Here is a 13,150-nt window from a genome sequence, read left to right as displayed (position 1 = left end):
TGGGGCCTTCTCTGTAGGAAGGCCTCCATCCTTGCCTCTAGACTTTGAGCACTATATGCTCTAGAAGTCTCTGTCATATTTCTGGTTATGCTGGGAAGGTGGACTTGTTTCATTAGTTTCATTACGACTCTGGTTTTGTTGGTGGTCTTCTTTCTAACTTGCCTATGGTCTCCTGGCAGACATTTTATGCCTATCTGTGGAGGAAAAAGTTAGTCACTATAATTTCTCATTTGTTTTACTTTAAATTTCTTTTTTTGGGGAGGATGTGTATGAGGCAGTTGGGGTATGTAACTTGCCCAGGGTCACACAGCTAGGAAGTATTAGGTTTTTGAGGCTGGGTTTGAACTCATGTCTTCCTGACTTCAGGGCCTACGCTCTGTCCACTGTGCCTTCTGGCTGTTTGCTTTTAATTTTTGATGGGTGAAATCACCTCTAACTAGCTTGGGATTGTGTGGAGTATACTTAAATTCTTTGTGCTTTAGTTTGATCATCTGTAAAACAAGGTATGGGAAGTTAGACTAGATCAATTTGAAATTCAGTGTTTATTTCAAATTTCAATGCAGCGTTCTTTAAGGATCGCTTTTATAACCATATGCTTTCCAAAGGACTTTCTTGAGAAATAATTATATACTTTTGATCATACTTTAAAACATTCTGAGGAGTTTCTTAGGCTTTAACATACTGCCAAAGGGATTAATAATATAATGAAGATTGAAATAGCTTTTTAAAGAGGCAAAAAATACAGAATTTGAAAGTAAATTGTGAGACCATTTTTATTTTCTTTGGCGAATATTTTCCTTGCAGATATGTATATATTTGAAAACATTCAGATAAATGTTATTTTTTTAGAGATATTCTATTCCCAAGCATACCCATTTGCTTTCCTGAAGAATTCCAATGTATTTTTATTTCAGCTCTTCTCTTGAATTGGTAGAACTTGGCTATGGAGGGCTTATGTTTAAAACCAAAATTTTTCTGTTTTTTTACTAGTTATAAACATTTGTCCAGCTAAAGATGACTTATCAAGTATATAATTACTTATTCTTAAAATCTAGATTATTATTAACTTATGATCAAAATTAATTATAGGTATCAAATTTTATACCCGAGAAGTCGCATTTTTAGAAAGCATTTTTAGTCAATATTATTGGATATCTTCAAATCATTCAATATACAACTCTGCTCTTATTGATTAAATTATTTTTTGGGTGCATACCCACTACTTGTGTTAAGTGATGATAAGATTTTGTAACAGTCCTCAAACACACACACACATCTATATATAATATCATTAAAAATGACTCACAAAATGAGAATGGGTAAAAGTTTCAGAAAAGGAACAAAAATCTCAAGATTTTGTATGAGTATGTAACTTAGATAAATAAAATAAAGGAGAACCAAAGCATAAAAATGACAGACAGTTGAATAGATTGTTTTGGCAAAAGCAAGATGTTTTTTTATATATGTGGTATAGTGAGAATTAATATTAATTTGGGGGAGATAATGCTATCAAATAATTTTGTGAGTCTGTTGAGTTTTTCCAGCCTAGAGAGATTGAATATATGATTATACATGCAAATGGAACAAAAGTCATTACTTCTGTGATTTTAATCAGAAAAAGTGAAAAAAGGCTTTTTTAGTTATATGGATTGGTCAGGGGGGGGAATGCATATTTTTTACCTTTGTAATTATGCATCATGCAATTTTGGTAATATATTACCAAATATTTCCTTTTTTAAATTAGGAACAAAATTTCTTATAGTTTTTGTAAATTATCTTGAACAAGTCATTTGCTGCTACTTTTGTTAATTTTGGCTCCTTTTCTCTGGCAGATAACTGCTTTGTATGTAAGATACATTGCTGTGATTTGCGAAAGGAAGCACTTTTAGGTAAACTGGTTCTGGTGCTAATATATAGCTAATTTAAAAATTACTTAATGTATACTTTTAAGTTATTTAAGTGAAAGAATTTTGTAGTGTCCTGTTGAATTTGTTTGCCTTTGATTTCTAATTAGTAGTGTTGCTTGCTTTTCACAATTTTTCTAGCATAACTTGTTTATATTGAATAGATTTATTCTGTCTACCTAGGTTATCACCACTCTAGTAAAAATGTTGAAGTCCAGAGACACAAGACGAAATTTTTGTCCACCAAATCACTGGCTGTCAGAACAGGAGAATATTAAAGCAGATAAGGTATTCATGAAATGTTTTTGTAATCTTTTGCATAAAACCCACCCTGTTCAGGTTCCTTTTTAAAGATGACCTTTTCATAAAAGTTTTGTTTATTGTTGAGATTTGGTTTTTGCTTTTCTGTGTGTGTGTGTGTGTGTGTGTGTGTGTGTGTGTGTGTGTGTGTGTGAGTGTGTGTGAGGGGAGACTGACTGACTGACTTTATATTGACGGCAATAAGGTCAAATAATAGAAGGCATTAATATTGTCAGTTAACATAATTAAATTGCCTTTTTGTTATTAGGTTTGTTCTGTAATAAGGTTTTAAGTTTGAATTCCTGTGTTTAATATAAAATTACATTGAATTTTTCCAGGAGTGAGAAAACTGGGCTATCAGCTTAAAGATAGGACTAGTTCTTATTCTTATGAAAATTATTTTTTAGGAACTAAAAACTAAGATTTAGTACCTTTCTATGGTCTTCTAGCTCTATTATCCTTTTTCTATAAATTATATATCACAATTCCCTTGTAAATTGAATGATAGTTTTAGTTTGGCCATAAGATCCTGACTGATTGAATTTTATAGCCACCTTTGATAACTTCTGTAGATTAGTTTCTAGTAGTGGGGCTATTATAGTTCGGAGTCCTGTACTAATGAAAATGTTTAAATAGAAATGTGTTTTTAAAACTATTTAAAATATGACATTACGAGTATTAATTCTGTCATTGGCAGTGCACATAGTAGCTTCTCAATAAATGTTTGTTTTTGATGGTGGTGATGAAATACATACATGGATGAAGTGTGCATACTCACACAAATTTCTTCTGCTTCACTTTAAGAATGCCCACTGTACCATGGAATCAATCAGTCAGCAAATACTTATTGAGCTTGTACTATGTACCTAGCACTGTGCTGGGTGCTGGGAGGAATACAAAAGAAGTAGAGGACATGTTCCCTGCCATCAAGAAAGTTACAGTCTTATTGGGGAGAAAAGATGTAAATATTAGAAACATCTAGAGAACAAGATGGTATAAGGGATTCAGTATAAGGTAGGGTTACCTTGTAATCTGTTTATGGCAGCTTAATACCAGAAGGATCTCATTAGTAGACTGCATCACTTATAGCATAATTCCACAGTATGGACCTAAAGAACAGGACCTAAAGAACAAAATTTAATAATCATTGGCTCATATGCAGAGATGGCATTCTTGGAAATTTTGAGTGGTACAACGAGGGTTAGGACTAGACAGAACTACTGAATCAGGTTAAACTAACTTTGGTGCTGTACCATATTGCCTGTATTCTGCCTAGTATCCCATTTTCCCTGAAACATCTCTCCTATTTGTTATCTTCTGCCAATTTCTTTTAAAGTGTTAATTGAAAACAACCCTTGTCTTTGGGTAGTTTTATTGTACTGGTATATCTGTGTCATGTACCCTCATTCAGGAAGGAATTTTTGTTGCCTCAATCTTCAGATTTAATGAAGACTTGCCATTGTGAGTGACATTCTTAGTCATATTTAATAAAATGTAAAGATTTCACTGTGAAAAATACATCTGTGGAAAATCAAATAAAATATCCATTTAAAGAAATATAATAATTTATTATGAGATCTATATCTTTATTAAAAGCCATAAGCAAATGTTCTAGTTAACTATTTGTTTGCCAAACAAGAGACTCTGCTTTGATGAATCTGTATTATTTGAGTACAAGTAAATAAGATATTTGAATAAATATTTGACATTTGGATTTTTGAGGTTTTATATATATATCACTGGGAAGCCATCTCAACAACTATAATTGTGTTGATGCCTAATCAGAATTGATAGAGTGATTAAAAATAAATAACTTTTAGAATTGATAGGTAAATTCAGAATTTTTTCATCAAATCTTTAGAATGTTTATCTAATGAAACTTTTGCTATGGATTTGAACTTTCTATCATTAACAGAATATTTATGCATGATTTAATAAATGAGGAATTGACACAATTTACATTCTTTGGTAACCATATGATCATTTGCCTTACTTGCAATCACATTGCTTGAAGGCTTATTGGTCCTGAGCTTGGTTACTTAGGTTTTTTTTTTTTTTTTTTTTTTTTTGGATCATTGGACTCATAAGTAGCAGTTTTCCCATTTACTTTTAATATAATTTTGTAACTATTATGTACATCCACAAGTGAAGTCTTAGCTATCAAGTAGAATAAGGTTTAAAGAATGTATGTGTTAGAAGAAAAAAAAAAAACTAATGTCATGATAAATATGCAAAAAGAATACCTAGGCTAAGAAATAGAGGTACAAAAAACATCTAGAAGGAAAATAATTGTGATACAAGAATGGAATTTGTAATGATTTATCAGTACTATACCTTGCTTCAGCTTAGAAACTGTAAAATTAAGTTAAAGTTTCAGATTTAATATAGGACCTCATTAACAAGGTTTGGTCATTACATAGGTTACACAGCTCTATGTACCATCAGCTAGACATGTATGGAGAGTCCGAAGAATGGGAAGAATAGGTCCATTGCAGTCTACCCTGGATGGTGAGTTCAAATGTGGGTTCTTGTCCGCCTTTTCCTGCTTTTGTTAACTGCTATATTATTGCCATGTCTGAAGTATACATCTTAAAGCACATGGTTTTTCATGGCTTTTGCTTTTCCTATGCTATGTGTTGGGATTATACAGGTCAGCAGGAAATTTATTGAGTCTTTTATCTTGTGATGATGTTATTCTTGTTTAGTCATTTTTTAAGAAATGTTTGATTCTTTGTGACTCCATATGGAGATTTTTCTTGGCAGAGACACTGCAGTGATTTGCCATTTCCTCTTCAAGCTAATTTTACAATTGAGAAAACTGAGGCAAAGTGACTTGCCCACAGTTATACAGCCAATGAGTATTTGAAGCCAGATTTGAATTTAGATATTTTAGCACTTATTCTCTGCTACTCGGAAGCTCGGATACTAGATTTTTAAAAGTCTGGAGATTTCTTGAGTTTATTCTGGCCATTTTTGTCATATATCCTATAACATATGTAAAACAGTCATTTATAAATATTAAGTGAGAATTATGGAGTGGTTACACTGCTAATTGATGTTAGTTAATCCTTCAGTAGCCAGCAAAAATATTGAATACTAGATAGAGATCTACCATTGGCATCAAGAGGACCTGGGCTCAAATTTTTTCATTTTTTTCTACAAACTTATGTGACTGTGGACAAATTATTTAACATCTTGCTAATATTATCAGATGATTATATCACATTAGCTGGTAAAAAATCATATGTTTGATTCAGAAGAAGGAAGAGAAAACAAAATTGGTTTTAAAATCTAATATTATCAAAATTTTGTCAAGTAACCCTTCAATTATTATATTCTAAATATTATATTTATAATTCTATACTCATATTTCTCTTTCTGTTTCACATAAACACTTGTCAGCAGTATGTGGTTTTTTGGTTGTTTATTCGTGTCTAACTTTTTGTGACCCCATTTGGAAATTTCTTGGCAAGTATACTGGAGTGGCTTGCCATTTTCTTCTCCAGATCATTTTACATATGAAGAACTCAGGCAAACAGGAGTAAGTGACTTGCCTACAGTCACCCAGCTAATACGTAACAGAGGCCCTATTTGAAGTCAGGAAGATGAGTTTTCTAACTCCACTTCTGGTACTTTTAACTACTATGCCTCCTAGCTTTGCCAGTATATGGTTAGGGTTTCCTTATTTTTTAATGTGATGGTACTGATGAGGAATTAGTTTGTATAGAGCTTGTGGTAATGAGATATTTAACTCAGTTTTTTTTTTTTTTTTTTTTTTTTAATAACATAAGATGAAAATTCTTTTTAGTAATGAGAATTTTCAAAAAAATGTTATTTTGTTTTGTTACCATTATGTCCTTTCATTTCAGTTGATTGTCTTATAACTGATGCAGTAACAATAAATAGTACTTAGGAGGCCTAAGTGTTTTTAAAAAGCAATTTAAAGAAAATTAAAAGGCAAAGTTTATCCTGTTTACTTATTAACAATATTCATCGTAGCTGACAAATTAAAAAAAAGAGATTATATTCTGAGGTTGAATTTAATTTGTGATATTTAGATAGTTGAATCATTTTGAATAGTAGCTATTAGGTAAATTGTCATTAATTTGTTTGTGGAGAACGTAAATAGTTGGATATAAGAATTGTGTATAAGTGATAGTTATGCTCCAGATTTCTTTCTTTAAAGCTTACATTTGGGGGCAGCTAGGTGGCGCAGTGGATAGAGCACCAGCCTTGAATTCAGGAGGGCCTGAGTTCAAATCTGTTCTCAGACACTTAACACTTCCTAGCTGTGTGACCCTGGGCAAGTCACTTAACCCCAGCCTCAGGAAAAAACAAAAAAAAACAAACCAAAAAACCCTTACATTTGACAAGTGTTCTATATTTATAGTAGCTAAAGCGCAAATACTTCAAGTTGTTTATGTAAAAAAAGCTCCTGTAGTTTTGTCATACTTCTGCACATGGGTCCTATTACCCTGATCTCTCTTTTGATCTCTGATCCAGAACCACCAGTGCCTTGTTAAATAATCTGCGATTCAATATTCCAAAGTCATCTTAAACAGCTCACAGTTTCATTTCCTCTCACAATCATTACTCTAGATTTAGGCCTTTCTAATCTTTCTTCTATACAATTACAATGGTTTAGTAATTGTTTTCTTTGGCTACAATCTTTTAGTCTTCAATCCACCATTCACATACTCTTCTGATTCTGCTGCCCCTCTGTTCAAGAAATTATTGTGGCATTTTCTTGCCTCTTGGATAACATACAAATTCCTCAAATCTGGCATTAAAAAACCCTTCAGAAACTAGTTTTTTATACTGTATTTCCAGATAACTAATTCCCTTTGTGCATTGTATGATTCAACCAAATTAGCCAACCTTACTGTTTCTCATAGACAGTAATCTTTCTCCAGTGCCTGGGATGTTCTGCCCATTCTCCCTGGTGGAATCATTAGCTTCAACTTCCTGTAGGAATTCCTCTTCTTCTTAGCTACATTTAGTGCTTCTCTCTCTCAATCCCCAATTACTTTTTGCTCTGTATAATTTTGAATGGAGGCATTAGGGGGTAGTCTGTAGAGCTTTAGTTTTGGAGCCAAGGAGACTTAAGCCCAGCCCGACACACATAATGATTGTGACTCAAGTTGTTTAGGCTCTAAATGCTGAAGACAACTCTCTGACAGCATAAATTACAAAGAAGCTTTTAACTTGGGTGGGTTGAGATTATTTTCTTATTGGGGAATTCTCCTATGCCAGTGATATTATATGTTCCTGTCCTTGTTTCTCTACTCCATAGTTACCTCTGGTCTTGAATATCTTATTTATGTGCTAATAAATTGATGCTGAACTAAGAGAATGAACCTAATTCTAAAACTAAAGGATTTCAGCCTCAATGGATATCATTCCAGCACTTCTCAGCTTCACAAAATTAATTTTAAAAGAATGGTCAGCACAATGGTGTAGAAACAAGCAGTTAACTCCATATGATTTGTTTAGTCTCATTCAACTATGTGTAATTAGCCCATTTATTACAAAGTATCAGTGAAACACATACAGCTATGTGTACACACTTTCACTTAAATGACAAAACCTAAAATTTTAAGCTATGAATTGATGAGTAACTCATATTTCTCTTTAAAGATAGAAGCCTTGCTGAAGAAATTTATTGACAGTTATTGACAAATATAATTGAATGTTAGTAATTGATAGTGGCCTTTTAAAAAATTTTATACATTCACTTTCTATTTAATAAAATCTAAAATATCATAAGTTAGATTGAATCTAATTAAAATATTGCCAAATATAATTTGTAGATAAAATATGTTTGTTAATTATTCAGTGTTTTCAAAGGGTTACATACTAAAATTTTAATAATGATCATGACCTCAAAAAATCTGTTAGATATTGACATATTAAATTGTGACTTTTATTTTTAATTTATGAATTAAAACAAGCATTTCCATAACAATATAAGAAAAAAGATGACTGCATATGAAAAAATGTGCTATGTACAACTTGTTCCTTTTAAATATACAATTTTTTTAAATAATAGCTTTTTATTTTCAAAATATATGCAAAGATAAATTTTCATCATTAAACATGTGCAATTTTTCTGTACATACTTCCACATTTATCATGCTTCACAAGAAAAATCAGATCAAAAAGAAAAAAAAAGAGAAAGAAAAAAGCAAGCAAATAACAAAAAAGGTGAAAATACTATGTTGTAATCCACATTCAGTTCCCAAAGTCCTCTTTCTGGATCCAATTAGCTCTCTCCTTCACAAACAAGTCTAATGGAATTGTCCTGAATTACCTAACTGCTGAAAAAAGCCAAGTCCATCAGAGTTGATCATCACATAATCTTGGTTAGGATGTTCTCTTGGTTCTACTTACTTCACTTAGCATGAGTTCATGTAAGTCTCTCCAGGCTTTTCTGAAATCATCCTGTTGATGTTTTCTTATAGAACACAATAACATAATGGGCATCTACTCAGTTTCCACTTTCTAGCCACTACAAAAAGAGCTGCCACAAATATTTTTGCACATGTGGGTCCCTTTCCTTCCTTTAAGATCTCTTTGGGATCAGATTCAGTAGAAACACTGCTGGATGAAAGGATATGCACAGTTTAATAGTCCATTGGGCATACTTCCAAATTATTCTCCTGATTTGTTGGATCTGTTTACATCCCACCAACAGTGTACATCTCTACCACAACAACCAGTTTTCCCACATCCCATCAAACATTTATCATGATATTTTCCTGTCATCTTAACCAATCCGAGAGGTGTATAGTGGCACCTTAGAGATGTCTTAATTTGCATTTTTCTAATCAATCGTGATTTAAAGCATTTTTTTCATATAACTAGAAATGGTTTTAAATTTAAATTCTTCATCTGAAAATTGTCCATATTCTTTGACCATTTATCAATTGGAGAATGACATATTAAATTTTAGGCAGTTCTCTATATACTTTAGAAATGAGGCCTTTATCAGAACCTTTGGATGTAAAAATTTTTTTCCTAGTTTTGTTTGCCTTCTAATCTTATCTGCATTGATTTTGTTTGTCCAAAATCTTTTTAATTTAATGTAATAAAAATTATTTTGTATTTCATAGACTTGCTAAATTGGTTAAATAAATTTTTGTTAAATAAAAATTTAATGTAATATAATAGTTGCAAACATTTTGGTTATTTAATTTAGTATACCAATCTTTTACTTTTATATTGGCTTATTTTATTTTACTATTTTCCTAACCACTGGCCATTACTTATATCAAAGAAAGCTGATTAAAGCCATCTAAAATTTGAGTACTATCTAAAAGTATATGCAATATCCCATACTTTTAGTCATCTACCTGCTAAAATAGTAGGCTAGGAGGAATAACTTCTTTATTCTCTTTAAGAGTCAAGATTTTGATCATTATAATTATGTTTCGTTTTGTTGTGCTTGTATTTGTTGTTAGGAGTGTGCTCCTGTTAAGTCATTTCAGTGATGTCTACACTTTGTGACCCTGTTTTGGATTTTTTTTTTTTTTTTTTTAATGTTAAACATGATTTTAAAAAATGTGTAAATCCAATATAAGGCTTACATATTTATACAATAATCTTGCTTCACAAGAAGAATCAGATCAAAAAGGAAAAAAATGAGAAAGAAAATAAAATTTAAGTAAACAACAATAAAAGAAGTGAAAATGCAATGTTGTGATCCACCCTCAGTTCCCACAGTCCTCTCACTAGATGTTAACGGTTCTTATCATCACATGATCATTGGAATTGGCCTGAATTGTCTCATTGTTGAGAAGCGCCATGTCCATCAGAAATAATTATCATATAATCTTCCCTTCCTCCCTTCCTCCCTTCCTCCCTTCCTCCCTTCCTCCCTTCCTCCCTTCCTCCCTTCCTCCCTTCCTCCCTTCCTCCCTTCCTCCCTTCCTCCCTTCCTCCCTTCCTCCCTTCCTCCCTTCCTCCCTTCCTCCCTTCCTCCCTTCCTCCCTTCCTCCCTTCCTCCCTTCCTCCCTTCCTCCCTTCCTCCCTTCCTCCCTTCCTCCCTTCCTCCCTTCCTCCCTTCCTCCCTTCCTCCCTTCCTCCCTTCCTCCCTTCCTCCCTTCCTTCCTTCCTTCCTTCCTTCCTTCCTTCCTTCCTTCCTTCCTTCCTTCCCTCCTTCCTTCCCTCCTTCCTTCATTCCTTCCCTCCTTCCTTCCTTGACTTGCCCAGGGTCACACAGCTAGGAAGAGTTAAATATCTGAGACTAAATTTGAACTTAGGTCCTCCTGACTTCAGGGCTGGTGCTCCATCCCACGCCACCTGGCTGCTCCTGCTGATTATTTCTTAAAGAACAATAATATTCCATAACTTATTCAGCTATTCTGCTAATGGACATCCACTCAGTTTTCAGTTTCTGGCCACTTCAAAAAGGGCTGCCACAAACATTTTTGCAGGTACGGGTCCCTTTCCCTCCTTGATGATACCGTTGGGATGCCAAGACCAATAGAAACACTGCTGGGTCAAAGGGTGTGCACAGTTTGATAGCTTTTTGAGCATAGTTCCACATTGCTCTTTAGAATGGTTGGATCCTTTCACAACTTCACCAACAATGTATCAATGTCCCAATTTTCCCACATCCCCTCCAATAATTGTCCTTATCTTTTCCTGCCATCTTAGCCAATCTGAGAAGTGTGTAAGCACTTTTTGGATTTTTTTTGCCAAAGATGTTGGAGTGGTTTTGAAGCTGGTTGTGGTCCCTTTAAGAAACTGATTTGTAATACTTTCAGATTGATTGATGATTCAGTTTACTCCCAGCCCCTCCTGGTTTATGCATTATCAGTTCCAGAAGCCTGCACCTTTGATTCACAAATCTTGGTCAAAAGTACCCCTTTGAATTCCAGTAGGAGATCCAAGCTTGTCCCAGCCCCCACCAAATCTGAGCCAACTTGGGACTCCACCCACAGGCCCCTTTAGCCAAATCATTATAAAAAGAGCCAAACTAAAAATCTTCTCTTTACAGAGGTTCCAAACATGCCATGCTATGCTGCACTTGGCAGGCCAATAGTCTCTGCCCATTGTATTACTGTTTCCAGTGCCCTCTTCACTTTACCTTCACCTATTTTGTTAACCCAAACCTAACTTCCAATTCCCATAATAAACCTCTTTTATTAGTCTAGGTTTTTGGGTCTATAAATTCCTTTACAGGAAACTCTGCACTGCCAGAAAGGGAATCCTCAGAACTCCCTACCCTTGTGCCGCCACTAGATCTTACTTAACTCCCTGACTACCAGAAACCCTAATTTCATTTGGGTACTCCAAATTTAAACCTCATCAGTTTGTCATTTCCTTCTCCAGTTCATTTTGCAGATGAGAAAACCCAGACGAACAGGGTTAAGTGACTTGCCCAGGGTCACAGCTAGCAAGTGTCTGAGGTCAGATTTGAGTCAGGAAGATAAGTCTTCTTCACTTTTATGTATTGGCACCTGTTTGCTCTAGTTGTATGTTACTAAATGTTTAACACCTTGCTGAGAGGGGTGGTGGTGAGAATGTTTGTATTAAATACTTTCTAAATTTAGTCTATGTTATTACCATTTTCTCTATCAATTTTTTAAGTCTCAAGGGGAAAAAAAACTCCCTATTTTGCAGTGAATAATTTTCTCATCAGTACCACTTCTGACTGCTTATGACTGACCTAACCTGCTGACATTGATCATTAATCCAAACTATGAAAAGTGCTTAATGAATTCCAAAGTACATACTTTGGATCAAGCATTTTATACTAACTCATTTTAATTTAGTTTCTTTTTTTTTTTTTTCCAGTCAAAACAATAAGTCAAGCCACGATTTATAGGGTTTGTAAACTTCCAAAGTATAAATGTTCACACTGAAAATTTTCATTGTGAAATTTCCCTTCAATGTGGCTCAGGAACACTCTCAATTGTCATTATGTGTTCTGTTGTCTTGGTTTTGCCCATCTTCCTCTTTAATTAGATTACAGAGGTCTTCTAGTATTTCTCTGAATTCTTCATATTTATGCTTCATAAAACATGCTATCAAATTATATTTACATAGTATAATTTTTGCCCAGATGATGGAAATTGACTTGTTTCCAGTTTATCCTACTATAAAAAATGTTGCTGTGAATACTTACATGTCTTTCACTGAAGTATAAGCCTAACAGTGGCATCTTTGAAAAAAGTTATTTGGACATTTTAGTCAATCACTTAAAAAACCCCAAACATTTTAACTTACTTTCTGGAATATTCTTAATGATTGATTCATGTCTTCATCAACAGTGTATTTGTTTTGCTTGTATTGTCACATATTTCGTTTTTTCCCACTCCCCATTCCCTACCCCTTCCCCCAACTCCTAACTGTTCACATCTTGTCATTTTGGCCATTTTTGTTGAGTATAAAGAGTTTTTTCCCCCCTTATAATTTGTTACTTATTTTTCTTGGATCTCACTTTTTATTACTTGTTCATTCATTGTCTGACTCTTCATGACTCCATTTGGGGTTTTCTTGGCAAAGAAACTGGCATGGTTTGTTATTTTCTTTGCAGATGAAGAAACTGATACAAACAATTGAGTGACTTGCCCAGGTTACACTGCTAATAAATGTCTGAGTCTAAATTTGAAATCAGGAAGATGTTTCTTTCTGATTCCAGTTCTGATATTCCATCCATTGAGCTATCTAGTTACCTGTCAGATTCTGATTAGAGATAAGTTAATGTTTTTTGTTTTTTTTTTTTTCTCATTTGCTACTTTAATTTTTTATTCTAACTATTGATTTTGGTTCTATAGAAAGAGAGGAATCCTATTGTATCCTTATTAATGTTCTCTGAAATCCTCTGTAATAAATTATCCCACATGAAGGAAGTGTTTTGTGGGTACTAGTGTACATTGCTCATTTGTAATTTCTTATTCTTGCTGTTTGTTTTTCTGATCTTAATTTCTCTGGGCAAA

At 33.7% G+C, this 13,150-nt stretch overlaps 1 protein-coding gene across 4 annotated transcripts in view; it reads left to right on the top strand.

Annotated features, from left to right (window-relative positions):
- Nucleotides 1-13,150, top strand: part of UBE3C (ubiquitin protein ligase E3C) — a 169,985-nt gene that overhangs the window by 91,981 nt on the left and 64,854 nt on the right. For all 4 annotated transcript variants that reach the window (XM_074267316.1, XM_074267317.1, XM_074267314.1 and 1 more), the window contains exons 14-15: nt 2,088-2,192; nt 4,625-4,712. In XM_074267316.1, the coding sequence (XP_074123417.1) occupies nt 2,088-2,192; nt 4,625-4,712 (193 nt within the window). The remainder of the gene's footprint in view (nt 1-2,087; nt 2,193-4,624; nt 4,713-13,150) is intronic.

The sequence above is a fragment of the Sminthopsis crassicaudata genome, chromosome 5 (genome assembly GCF_048593235.1).
Source record: "Sminthopsis crassicaudata isolate SCR6 chromosome 5, ASM4859323v1, whole genome shotgun sequence".
NCBI classification, from domain to species: Eukaryota; Metazoa; Chordata; class Mammalia; order Dasyuromorphia; family Dasyuridae; genus Sminthopsis; species Sminthopsis crassicaudata.
This window is presented reverse-complemented; position numbering and strand designations above follow the sequence as displayed.